The 14032-nt window shown below is 42.8% G+C and overlaps 1 protein-coding gene across 8 annotated transcripts in view; it reads right to left on the reverse strand.

Moving 5' to 3' along the window:
- COBLL1 (cordon-bleu WH2 repeat protein like 1) overlaps positions 1–14032 on the reverse strand; it is a 160813-nt gene that overhangs the window by 4906 nt on the left and 141875 nt on the right. For all 8 annotated transcript variants that reach the window (XM_053263119.1, XM_053263169.1, XM_053263111.1 and 5 more), the window contains exons 10-14: positions 12416–12574; positions 11073–11313; positions 9856–9935; positions 7849–9425; positions 7330–7509 (exon numbers count right to left, since the gene is read on the reverse strand). In XM_053263119.1, the coding sequence (XP_053119094.1) occupies positions 7330–7509; positions 7849–9425; positions 9856–9935; positions 11073–11313; positions 12416–12574 (2237 nt within the window). The remainder of the gene's footprint in view (positions 1–7329; positions 7510–7848; positions 9426–9855; positions 9936–11072; positions 11314–12415; positions 12575–14032) is intronic.

Consider the following 14032-nt stretch of genomic DNA (forward strand, 5'->3'; position numbering starts at 1 on the left):
CTGTGCTGCAGTCAACACCCTGCTTCTAAGCAACCTCCCCACCCCCACTTGAAGAATTTGATTTTAAGTACCCCAAAGTCTGGCCTCTTTGGATAAATAGATTTCAGAGGTTTGCCCCAACCTCTGACCTGGATAAACCGCCTGAAGCGAAACAAGTGAATACCATTTTGTATACGATGGGCCCAGCTGCAGAGGACAATCTTTTCTAGGGGACTCAGAGATGCCCAGACGAAACAATTCAATACAGTAAAAGGGGAACTGAACAATCACTTCTTACCCCATCGTAATATTATTTTTGAATGGGACCACTTTCATTCACACTAGCAAGAGCCTGGGGAATCTGTATCTGATTTTATCACAGCAAAGTATGTCCTGATCCAACATTGTGGATATGGAGCAATATGTGAACAACTCGTCAGGGACAGGTAGGCCCTAGAGACAGCTACCTGTCAGACACATGAAAGAATGCCCAGATCTCACCTCAGAGACACCCAAAGCTAAGGCCATCCAGACTTCCTGCATAAAAGACCAACACAGTCTCCTCCAGAATGATTTCAAACAGTTGAAGCCACAGGGGGTAGAAGAAAGTCACACCAGATGCCACATGCAAATAACAAACCCAAATGCCAGCAAATAAGTTCCCAGACGCCAGCTAGGACTGGACTTGAAGGATATCTGCAAGCCAGAGACACAAAAGACTGCCCATGGCGTGGCAAGTCACCCCACCGGAGAAGAGTGTGTCCTGCTCACAATACACTATACAGGAACTGTAGAAAAATTGAGCATTATGCTGCAGTATGCCACTCCAAATCTATGCTTGCAACAGTATCACAAGAAGAGGACTTGAGTGATCTGGAAACAGACTTCCTAAGCTCCATTTACAGAGACACTTTGAACCACCATAGTTACTAAAGGAGGCCTCCAAGTAGAGTTATACGTGGCAGATATAACAGTGATTCCCATCTCAATATATAGGAAGTTGCAGGCACCAACAATTCAAGAATCCCCCCAAGATACTGAAAGGACCAGAACAGTTTCTGCTAGATGTAAAAGGGAAATTTTACACTACCCTCAAGCATGTAGAGAAATTATATCCCAAGATATATATGTAGTGGATGGCCTCCGCATGCCTCTCCTGCTATCCAGCAGTCAAGGCTGTACTTCTGCTGAAGAGGGTAGAGGTTACAACTGATCCAGCTACAGTCATCAAGAGAAGATTCCCTAAAATGTTCCAGGGCCTGTGCAAACCGAAGGGCGATGATAAGATTGAACTTAAACACAATGCAAAGCCATTTGCCTTAGCAACACCACGCAGAGTTTCTCTGCCCTTATTACCCAGAGTAAAGGATGTACTGGAATGCATACAAGTGATGTGTATCCTTTCAAGAGTAGGCATCCCATTTGACTGGTGTGCAGGCATGGTGGGTGGTACCAAAACCAAATGGGCAAGAATAGATCTGTGTTGATCTTACTAGACTCAACAAAAGTGTCTGCCAAAAACAGCAAGTCCTCCCTTGTGTATAACACACCTTAGGACAACTTGGTGATGCAACGTTTTTCTCCAAACTGGATGCCCAGTCAGGATTTTGGCAGATTCCATTGGTTCCCAAATCTGCTTTAACAACTACATTTATCACACTATTTGTATGCATTTGCTTTAATTGATTGCCATTTGGCATTTCTTCAGCACCTGAGCACTTCTAGAAACGGATGTCCCATCTCCTGGAAAGCCTTGAAGCTGTCCTGTGCCAGATGGATTATATCCTCGTTTGTGGATCCACACAAAGACAACATGATCAACATGCCCTGAAATGGCTGAAGATATCTGGAATGGGGTCCTATGCCAGATGGATGATAAATGTGAGTTTTCAAAAACAGAAATCAAGTTCCTGGGCCAGATTATTGATAGCACAGGGGTCTGGCCAGATCCAGAAAAAGTCGTGCAACTGCCTAGATGTCTGAACCTCAAAAACATCAGTGACATCTGCAGGTTTTTGGGTATTGTCACTCATCTGGGTAAATTTCTCCCTCACTTAGCAGAGAAATCAAAACCACTAAGAGATCTCTTAACCCCCAAGAATCATAGTATTGGGGTGAGGAACAAAGAATAGCTTTTGAAGAAATAAATAATGCCCTCCCCCATGCACACCCCCACTTTTGGACTTCTATAATCCAAACAAAGACATCAGTGGCTTAGCTGATACCTTCTCTTACAGCTTAGGGGGAGTCCTCCTCCAGAAACAGTCTCCAACTTGCTGGCAACCTATAGGTTTCCACAACAAGATCACTCACACCCACCAAACAGCGATATGCTCAAATAGAAAAAGAGGTCCTGAGCATTACATGGGCTTGTGAGCAATTTAATGACTACCTGTTAGGACTAACCTTTCAAGTAGAAACTGACCATAAACCCCTTCTTACATTGCTGGGGTGCTAAATCCTGAACAAGCTAAAACTGAGGATCCAATGCTTCCACATGTGACTCATGAGATTTCATTTTACAATCTCCCATGTACCGGGAAAGAACATCATGGCAGTATATACCCTCTCCAGGACTCCACTTCTTGATATGTTACCAGAGGAGCACGCCCAAGAGCAACTTTCAACTGTGGAGTTTGTTGTCTCTGTCCTAAAATCTCTGCCTGTAACAGATAGACCCCTGCATGAGTTGAAACTCAAGCAAGAGACAGATGATGTTTTCCGCCATGTCATCATCCGCTGCCAAGAAGGCTGGCCAGAAAAAGCTAAATCAGATACCTCCCTGCACCCATATTGGGCAGTCTCTGGAGATCTCACAGTAAACCAGGACCTGTTATTGAAAGACTCCAGACTGGTAATCCCCGACTTCTTGCATCATCACATCTTGCACAAACCTTATGAGGGACATCAAGGAATCACAAAATGTAGAACATGAGCCAAAATGTGTGGTGGCCAGGGCTGAGAATGCAGCTTCAGATATGGGTTGAAAACTGTGATGTCTGTGCCAGCATGCAAACCAATCTGCCAGCATCACTTATGCCTTCTGTCCTCCCAAGTCGACCTTGGCAAAAGGTTGGAACTGACCTTTTTTTACCTTGTTTACAGCTCTTATCTTGTTCTGATAGACTACTTTTCTAAATTTATTGAAGTTGCTCAGCTACCCAGCACTACTTCTCAAGTGGTCATCAGTAAAATGAAGCCCATTTCCCCCGTTTTGGAATGCCTGAGCAGGTCATTTCTGATAATGCACTTCAATTTTCGTCAGACCTTTTCCAACCATTTGCAACAGATTATAGATTCCAACATATCACCTCCAGCCCTCTTGTTTCCTCAGAGCAATGGCAAAGCTGAAAGGGCAGCTCAGTCAGTAAAACACCTATTTTCTGAGCTCCTGGCCCCTACCTTACCTTGCTGGTATATCAATCAGTGTCCTTGACTAATGGTTTCAGTCCTGTGGAGCTGCTTATGGGCCGGAAACTTCATTCCACAGTCCCCACTTTTGCTTCTCAGCTAACTCCAAGATGGCCCGATTTTCACAACCTCCAGGAACAAGATGAACAAGATTCCCCAAAAGAGCCCATGACAAATGCCACAAAGCTAAATGCCTGCCAACACTGAACCCAGGGGGTTTAGTATGGGTGAACAGCTCCCACGAAAAAGGGATAGTACAAGGAAATGCAAAGACACCTCAATCCTATCTGGTTGCAGTTCCAACTGGTATTATTCATCGCAACAGAGCACACCTTGTCATGGCAAGAGATTCAACAGTGTCTCCAGAAGATATCACTGAAGCACAATCTGCAGAACATACCCCTGGCTGATGCTTCAGTCCCTTCCACTGTGAGGAGGTTTCTAAACAAGAAGAGACAACCTCCAGGTTTTCTAAGAGACTGGAAGCCCACAGCATACTCCGGCTTAGTGGCTAACTGTCAATCGGGCAGAATAATCCGACAGGAAGCCAAGGTTTCAGGTAGTCTACCCTATTCTCACAGGACTTTACAGTATTTTGTATTTTCATTTAAAGGGAAGGGGGGAGTAGTTTGGGGATGTTATCCCATCTTCTTAGAAAGGGGTATATGCTAAAATAGTTGTGGCACTAGGGGGCACTGTGTGGGGAGAGGTTTGGAAATGGAAATAAAGGTTAGTTTCAAAGTTTAGCATGGTGTCCAGATTCGTTGTTATCTCCACAGTTACATAAAAACCAGCTGTCTTAAATTGAACAGAACTAAAGAAGATCTAAAATATAAAACACAGTGGAACTGTGGAATGTCAGCTTTGGGGTCCTTTTGCACATCTCTGTCTGAACTGTGATTAGTGTCCAAGATGAATTGTTTAATTGGTTTTATTCTGTTTTTATCGTTTTGATTTTAACTGCTAACTTGTTTTAATTGTTTTTATCTTGTTGTAAACTGCCCTGAGCCATTTTGGAAGGGCGGTATATATGAATGAATAAATGCATGCATACATACATACAGTACTGCTTGCCTTATTTGGAGTTGAGTCTAAACAGTCTGTCTAGTTTCATTTTCACTTTTGTTACTCATAACAAACAACCTCTATTTTGGTACACTTTTGAGTGATCCCTCAGATTTCATCTATTGTCCTGGAAACTAGAAGCACAGATGGAGAGCTGGTCTTGTGACTTGTCCCCTTAGCTAAGCAGGGTCTGCCCTGGTTGCATATGAAAGGGAGACTAGAAGTGTGAGCACTGGAAGATATTCCCTTCAGGGGATGGAGCCGCTCTGGGAAGAGCAGAAGGTTTCAAGTTCCCTCCCTGGCTTCTCCAAGATAGGGCTGAGAAAGAGTCCTGCCTGCAACCTTGGAGAAGCCACTGCCAGTCTGTGAAGACAATACTGAGCTAGATAGACCAATGGTCTGACTCAGTATATGGCAGCTTCCTATGTTCCTATGCACAATACTCCAGACCTTATGCAGCCCAGAGTTATTGGTTCACTTGCCACAGCACAGGGAAGCTTCTGAGGAACAAAGAGACTATGCAGCCCCTAGGCTTGTCTGAGAAAGGTCTGAACCCAACTGAGCTAAATTTTAGGAAAATTCCATTTATAAGCTCTTGTCCAGCTTATGTGACTCATCATAGGCTGGCCATGACCAGTAACATGGGCTAGGGAAGGCTTATATAAAGGGACTCTGCATACACTTTAACTGAGTTGGGTTAGGGGCCTCCTCAGGATTGGTCAGACAAGCTCGGGGCCTGCAAAATTCCCTGGAGACGTCATAAAGGTAAGCTTTGGGGTCCTTTTGCACATCTCTCTCTGAACTGTGATTAGTGTCCAAGACGAATGAAATTACAGAAAAAAGCTTATGTCTTTTAGATCTTGTCACAGACCATAATAAAGGATCAACTTACATCTTTTTATGCAATTTGCTGAGCTGTTTAATGAAAGGTTTCACCTCATCAAACATGCAAGAGAAAGCAACAAGAACAAGAAGAAAGCAATACTTCTCAATTTTTTTTTTTTTGCTTCCATGCAGCTAACCCACAAATCACTTACTCAGTGACTGTCCTCTCTCTCTCTCCCTCCCTCTCCCACCCACACCATTGCAACCAACTAAAGCATCCCCATTTTTCTCCTTCCTGCTACCATCTGGGAAGCACCACTGACTTGAAGGACTCAGAATGTGGAGCCTGCAGAGCTGAGAGGGAGCCACAATATCCGCATCTTATCAATCAGTTGGTTTTCAAGGAGGACACTTGGTTGACCAACAGGACAGGATGGTGGGGAGAACAGGAAATGACACATCACTAGCAGGGATGAAGGGGGCAGGTTAGCCGAGACCAGAATGGTTTAGGAAAGGACTTATCTAAAGCAGTGGATATTGGGGAAAGAACTTGGGGAGAAAGAGAAAAAGATTAATATATTGAAGGCAAAGGTAATGGTATCTGGTATATGTAACAGCTTAGCAGAAAGCATTGAGGCAGAATGAAGAGGCAAAGTGTGCACAGCAGAGGAAGAGAAAGTAAGACAAGAAGAAAGAATACACTTGTATTTAGAGACACACAGTTTTGGCTGGAGAGCTTTAAAAGTACAGATGGCCCTCGTTATTCGCGGGGGTTCCATTCTCACCTATAGGTGCAAATACAGAAACCATGAATAAAGAAACCTTACCCCTAATCTAGGGGTTACGTTCCTACACACATACACACACACGGCTAAAAATCGGGGATGGGGGAGCATAAATAAGAGGGAAAGTATTCTACCCTGTTCTCCAGGTCTCTTGCTCTCCAGCAATCCCCACCCTCAAGCCCCCAATTTTAGCAAAAAAAATCATGGGAATTTTTTTTTTTTAAGAGAGCAACAAAATAGCTCCGCACTGCCTCCAGACCAGAAAGGACACTGGAAATCATTTCCAGTGGCCCCCAAACTGTGGATAGGCAAAAAATCACCTATTTTTGTACCTGCTGACATGGAAACCAGGTCTCTATGACCTCACTGCAGATACACAAAACCACAGTTGCCAGAACTGCGGATGATGACCGCCACCTGTACTGCTCATTACCAAGTTCTAGTCGCAGACAATTCAGGACATGATAATATTAACACGAGGATGTACTGTGGGAAGATTCAAACGCTCACCTTCATGCCATAAATTCAATGATGCATCTCTGAACAAAACAGTTGTGGACATCCTGACTAATGTTGGATGAGCTTGTTGCACTAATTCTGGAGCTTGCATTCAAAACTAGTGTTGGGCTCGCTTGTTTGTGCTTGAGCAACATGGTGAACAACCTGTGCCATGCCTCATATTTACAGCTCTTACCTTTTGTGCAAGAACACAATTCCAAGAATCTCTATGATTTAGCATAGCTACACAATCATCTTGCACGTGCACAACCTGCTGCGCAAGTGCAGCATTGGTCAGGATGTCAGTCACTCTTAAAATGCTCTATTCATCATATGTTTATCTCCTCTTACCAAAAAAAAAAAAGTATCAAAAACAAAAGAGTATCAGCAAAGAAATTTCAAATATGGAGACAGGTAAAATAAGGATACTGCCCCAATTCCATAGGAAATTGAGCTCTACCACTTTTTCATAAGCTCTGTTAACTCAGGATTCTAAAACCTTAGGTTAATGTGCCCTAACTCCACACATGCATTCCATACTAAATATAAACATAAGAGATGTGGTGTTTGCACTCTTTCCTCCAGTCAAATCAAGGACAGTACAGTTTACTTCCCATTCACTAACCTCCTATTGGCACAATTTAAAAATCACACTTGCACAAGACTCCCTCATCATGTTTAATGCCAATGCTGACTGCTATGGTGATTTTGAAATAAGTACTGTAAATCCATTGTTATTGATTTAATGAGAAAAAACCCTCCTCACCCTTCTCAACTTGGCAGCAGCTTCCCCGGAGCGGATTGCAGCCAGCAAGCTCTGATGGATCTGTTCTGGGTCAGGGCGTTGGAGTGCTACAGCAGTGCCTCTCTCACAGACAGCAGTTGTTGGGTGGCCAGATAAAGAGGGCACCTGCCTGTTTTGCTCAATGCTTGAATAATTGTTTTTCTGTCAAAGGGGGAACAAAACACACAGAAAATTGCCCCAAGTGAGGTCATGGTGCTACACCAGCATGCCATGCAGACATTTAGCAAGCAATCCATCTTATTTATTTATTATTTCTCTGTGTGAACTGCCCTAAGCCGTTTTTGGAAGGGCAGTATAGAAATCGAATGAATGAATGAATGAATGAATGAATGAATGAATGAATGAATAAAATAACTTGTGCATTTCTATTTCATTTTGCAAGTAATCTGGACTACATGACTTATCCAACAACAGCAATATCTAAAACAGAGTTGTTAAGCGAGACACTTTTTATTTCAAAAATTATATTCTAAGTCTTACCTTGTCTGCCATGCTCTGTTGTGGCCCTCCTGTTGGGCTCTGTAAAGGAGCATGGTTCTTTACCTCTGTGCTGGACACCGAGGAGGAAAGGTCAAGAGAGGACTGCTCTTTTAGCGGCCTGCTTGTAGTGGGACATGTTTTACTAAATGACTGTGACCTCCTAACTGCTGATGATACAGCAAGAGCAAAAGGTGAGGGCCTGGAACTTGAATATGGTTGTGGCACAACAAAAGTCCTCAGAATTTTCAGATTTAATGGAGGAGGCTGGGAGGGGGGTGAATTCAGAGGTTTAGGCATTTTTACAGGAGGAGAAGTGGAGACCTCTGCTTTTTTCTCACTGTCACCATTTTCAGTATTTTCCTCTACCAACTGGGAAGGAACACTAATTGTTCTTGGAAATGGAAAAGAAGTCTGATCTGGTGATGCCAGCTTTTTCTCCATCGCTACACTCTTTGCTTCATTTTGAGTAGGGCTATTAACGGAACCACTTCTTGCAATTGCTGAAGTTACATAATGACCAGAAGCCCTCCTTTGCATCTGCAAATAAAAATTGCTTGGCTTGGCTGTAGGGCTTAAGATGCTTGGTTTTTCTGGCACTGCAGGAGGTGAACAACTTTTGTTTTCTGTGCTTAGCACCAGTGGAGTTATTAAGTGGTCTGGATTAGAGTTGGAATGTTTTGCTTCCACTTTCTTGCCTTTGGCATTATTAAGAGAAATGGTGGAACTGGAAGCAGCACTGTGTGTTTTCTGTGCGGGATCATTCCCTGGAAACAAAACTTCATGCCTAAAAGCAGGCCCTGTTTGACTGGGGCTATTAAGAATTTCTGTTTGTGTACTAAATTCCTGCAAATTCTTATTGTGTGGAGATGTATGCAAACAGGTTGTTTCCTGATCCTCCACGGCATCAGATTCCCAATTCTTCAATGTTTCCAAAGATTTTGGAGGCACTATTTTATAGGTAGTCATTCCAACTTTGGGTATGTAGTCTCTTGTAATCTCATTGGAAGGTTTAGGCTTAGGCTTTGAATCTTGTCGATAAAGTGGGTAACCTTTGGTAGGAGGGCTAACAGGACTTCTGACAACTCTCTGTGCCAGAACATGGTTCTCTTTTTCACATGTATTATTCTGGTTGTCACTGAGATACCCTCTGTCATGTGCTGCTTGTTGCCCTTGATGGTCGAACTCTGTCATGGTTCCTACGCTCTCATGTACCCTGTTAAGGAACTCAGAAGGTCGATTCTCCAAAGCTGAGTTGTGCATGTGAACTGAACCCTTGGGGCTTTCCAGCTTGCACTCCTGAGTATTTCTACTCTTACTTAATGCAGTCTCATCAGTTAGAGTTGCCTGAATGGCAACATCCTGAGTCTTTACTGGCTCCAAGTTGGACTGATCCCATTTCTGATCACTCTCCCCTAGATGTGCTTCAAGCTGGTGCTGCTGACTTAGACAAATGTCAACATGATAGATTTTGCAGTTTGATGGTCTTTCTCCTTCAAGTGTGTTACTTTCTCTCCTTTTTGCTGCATCTATTTTTCTTTCTTCTGTCATTGGCAGAAAATCTTTTGCATCACTGTGATCTTAAAAAACATAATTTTGAAATCAAAATTAAGACCAGTCCTTTTTTTTTTTTTAAAGTGGCTTGAATCACAAATCATCTCTCATTTTTATTAAAAACCACTTTTAGCATTAAATAGAACTGAATTTTTCCTTGGAGCATTGCCACTCAGTGCACTTGGTGTATAGCTTTTGCAGTCTATATAATAAGACAGAATCATGAATGGTTCTTTAAATATTTAAAATACATAAATGGTCTCAGGGTTCTCTGTGTCGAGAATGTACAGCCATGAGACCTCATAGATTGTGGGCACTCACATGGACTCCCTTAGGTAAGCCATTCACACAATATGTACTTAGACATCAGAAACATTTCAGGCATTGTCCAGTGACTAAGAAGATAGGTTACTTGAGTAATGCACTGCAGTTTACTCTAAAGGAAAGGAAACTCACCATTGTTAGTGTCTGGCTGAAATGCTTCAGGTGGCTTGCCATCAAGTGCAACTTTCGCACTTTCCTGACTCTGTTGAGCTCTGCAAAACAAAAACTATGGCTGATATTTTCATTAACACAATGTGTGTGTGTGCCAAACACCAGCACACATGTAGTGCTAGCCACTGTACTTCTGAAGCATGGGCACTCTTGCACAAGAATACAAATGTTCTGGATTCTCCCAGTGCTCCAGAAACACTATGTTGCAGCAGAAACATGTCCCTGACCCTCAAGCAGATGTTTCTGCTGTTATAATAGAGAGCTTCTGGAGCCCTAAAGTATTTGCACTCTTGCACAAGAGCACCCACACTTTGGAAGCGGGGGCTAGCTTGTGGGGCTAGTACTGCATGCACACTAATGTTTGGAGCACACACACATTAGTTCAGAGGCTAGCCAGTACTGTCAGTGAGAGAAAGGCCAAGCTCCTTCCAAAAAAAGATGGGCAAACATAATGCAAGCCATACCCCAAAACTAGAACAAGAGATAGTTAAATCTGTTTTAAGAACTCAAAAAGAAACATGGCTCTGAAACAGTACACACACTGAACACAGGGCTTTGTTCCTAAGAGCACTGATGCATTCTATTTGGGCAGTTCCTCCCCTGCTAACTGGGAAAAGGGGCACTTTTGAAAGAAGTGTTTCTCTACATATTTAGCAAGTGCAACTGGCCCTATCTAACCCCAGCACAGTATCCCTCCAGCAACTGTTGCTGGATTCTACTTTGAGTTTCTTTTTAGATTGTCAGCCTTTTGAAGACAGGGAACCATCTTATTCTCACTCTCTTTTTTTAATGTAAACTGCTTTGAGATCTTTTGGATTGAAAAGCAGTATATAAATAGTAGAGTAGCAGTAGGCGGCTCTTCACTTTTCAAACAGCAATCTGTCAGAAATGCTGTAGCAATTTCCTCACTAGGCAGGGGTTGGGCGAAAAGACCTCCAAGAAGGTCCCTTTCAACTTTAATGATCAATGCTCTCAACCCTTTCTGGGACATTAATACACAGAGATGCCACTGCAGCAGCTAAGACAAGACAACACAGGGTCAGTCTGTTCTTCTCCTTCCAACCATTACTACAGTAAACAGAATGATGTGATCAGGAAGAATAAGTTTCTGGGTTCTCTTTCACATTTCAGGTTCTCTGGTTCCTGCCACCCCTAAAATTAAAATTTAACATACTTACTTGTTGACTGCAGTCATACTTTCTGCTTTCCCTTCACTGAAGTCTTTCACATTATGTTCAGCACCAATGCTGGGACCTGAAGCCAATGAAACAGGCTCTCTTCTTCCATTCTCAAGTGGATCATCAGGAGCACTGAAGGAGGTAGAAACCTCTTGCATCTTGAGAGAGGCATCTTCACTTTCTTCATGCATCTCTTCCTTTTCATCTATCTCCTCAAGGCTGTATTCAGAACCTCTGTCAGCTGCAGTCCCAAGCACAAGATGCAGCATTAAGAGAGAACATGAAAGCATGTTCCAAAAGAGCAAAGGATATCAATTATTTTATTGATGAGTTCAAGGGGCAAATCCCTTAATCCTATAGGCTTGAAATTCTGATGTGAATATGTCAGTATAGATCAGCTCGCCAGAATGCAAAACAAGGTGACAGGGTTGTTCTTATGGGGTAAAAGCATGGGGGTCTCCATGAGGTTCATGAACAGTGGAAGACATCTTGGCAACAACAATTGGAAACACCTGTACCAATGTTCTAATTAAATTAAATTAATGTTCTAATTTAATTCTACAAGAATTCATCAATAGTTCTCATTGTATTTTTGCTTTCTATAACATTTCACATTTATAATTACTTAGTGAAGTAATTAGATAATTTTTATATTATCTCTCTAGCTGCATGACTATAATTTGGGGGAAAGACAGCTTCTCCCCCCAAATCTTTCTGTGGGATCTTTGCTCCCTAATAAATCATTACAATACAAGCTCAGCATAAAATGACATACTCAATTTAAGATCAGATTATTACCACATACACACACACACCCCAATGTAATCTTTGAAAACTCTATAGTGAAATTAGACATTAAATTGAATGGAACTTTATAATCTCAGTCCATTCTCATAACCATATATGGCCACAACACCTGGGAGCTGGGCAAAGAAACACCTTTTAAATGGTGGTTCTTTTCTATTTAGTAGTCAGCAATCGTCCCTATGCAGTCCAGCATAGTGGTCCTACTAGCTGTTTCTGGTGTTGCCGTGTGTGTATTTAGATTGTGAGCCCCTTTAGGAGGGGCTCTGTAAACCCATGAGAACTTTTTTTGTTGTTTAAAGTCATATATAACCAACATTACATGGCATGTGAAACACAACAGAATGAAAAAACTAGCTTCTCCTAAAGACATTATATATTGCTATATCCTTCCAAATACACACACACACACACACACACACACACACACACACACACACAGAGATATGTTTATTGCCCCAAATTAGTGATATAATGACAGCTTAGGCCATGTAATTGAGGCAAATTAATCCTAAATACAAGCTATAACAACCACCTACATTTAAGAGACACTTCAGATTCATCTGGAGTAGAAGTATTAGCCAAAAGATTAGTTTCATCCAAGACTTGCTGGATATTGTTTGGATCATGATTGGTTGACCCAAAGCAGCAGGAGGCACATGATGGCACTGTGGTGTCCGTTAGATCAACTACATTGCCTAAGAAGCAGGTTAGGAAACAATACAATGAATTAACTTACATTAATCCGAAAACAAAATGAGAGAGAGAGAGAGAGAGAGAGAGAGAGAGAGAGAGAGCGCACAAGCAGCAATGGCGTAGCAAGTTAATTATGCTTAAAGGAGACTGTATTTTTGTTACATCAAGTTAGTAGTGCTGCAAGGTTTAGTCATTTAATTGATTTTAAAACTTCTGATTACAAAGGTGTCTCTATTAATTTGGAAGACATTATTTTTCACAGCAAATCAATTATTTTTAATACAAGCCCTTACAAAACCACATGTGGCTGGCACGATCTCTGAAGAGGCATTCCTTTTTCCCACACACAGGAGGAAACATCATGTTGCTTACCTGTAACTGAGGTTCTTCTGGTGGTCATTTGTCCATCCACACTATTGGGACTTCGTGCCTACATGAAGGCACAATCAGGAACTTTCCAAACTTTCTTTCTCCCTTATATTTTTGACAGTAGCTCTGCCCCCTCTCTTCCCTAGAATTACGAGTCCACTCCTCTACTCCTCAGTTTAGGAGTCTGCTGTAGCCAGTAGCTCTGCAGAGTGAGTGTGTGTGTGTGTGTGTGTGTGTGTGTGTGTGTGTGTGTGTGAGAGAGAGAGAGAGAGAGAGAGAGAGAGAGAGAGAGAGAGAGCACCAGAAGAACCCCAGTTAAAGGCAAGCAACCTGATGTTCTTCTGAGTGGTCTCTGTCCCTCACACTACTGGGTACATCGCAAGCTGAATCATCATCAGAGGAGGGTAACAGAGCATCTGGTGCAACAGAAAAGGAGGCAGAGCTTCAGCAAAAAATGGATTACTACACTGCACATCTGAAGTCTGTGTCTCTTTTCGCTTTTACATCTAGAGTGTAGTGTCTAATAAATGAAATGGGCAAGGCCCACATGGCAGCTTTGCAGATAGATTCTAGGGATATACCCCTGTCCAAGCTAGATGAAATGGCCAAGGCCCTGATGGAATGTGCTTTTATCATAGGAGATGGTTTATGCCCCACTAGTAGGGGTATGCACAAAACTGGTTTGCCCAGTCCGGTTCGAGTCCCACAAACAGACCCCCTTGGTTCAGCTCAAATTTGAGCCAGTTCAAGGGTTCTACAGTTTTTTAAAAACACGTTTTTTTAAACAACTCACCACCTCTGGTGGGGGTCATCTCTGGCAGTTACCCCTCCACCCACCGACCTCCCTTGGGCCATTTTGCCCCATTTCCGGGGCGTTCCGGCCCTTTCTGATGTGGTGGCCATTTTGGAGGCTGCTGCGCATGCGCCCTGGCCATTTGCATCATCCAGCCACACAAATGGCCAGGTTGTATGCATGGTGGCCTCCACAATGGCCGCCACCATGTCAGAAAGGGCCAGAATGGCCCGGAAATGGGCCCAAATGGCCTGTGGGGGAGGTCAGCAGTGGGAGAAGGAACTGCTGGAGACCCCGT

The sequence above is a fragment of the Hemicordylus capensis genome, chromosome 1 (assembly GCF_027244095.1).
Source record: "Hemicordylus capensis ecotype Gifberg chromosome 1, rHemCap1.1.pri, whole genome shotgun sequence".
NCBI classification, from domain to species: domain Eukaryota; kingdom Metazoa; phylum Chordata; class Lepidosauria; order Squamata; family Cordylidae; genus Hemicordylus; species Hemicordylus capensis.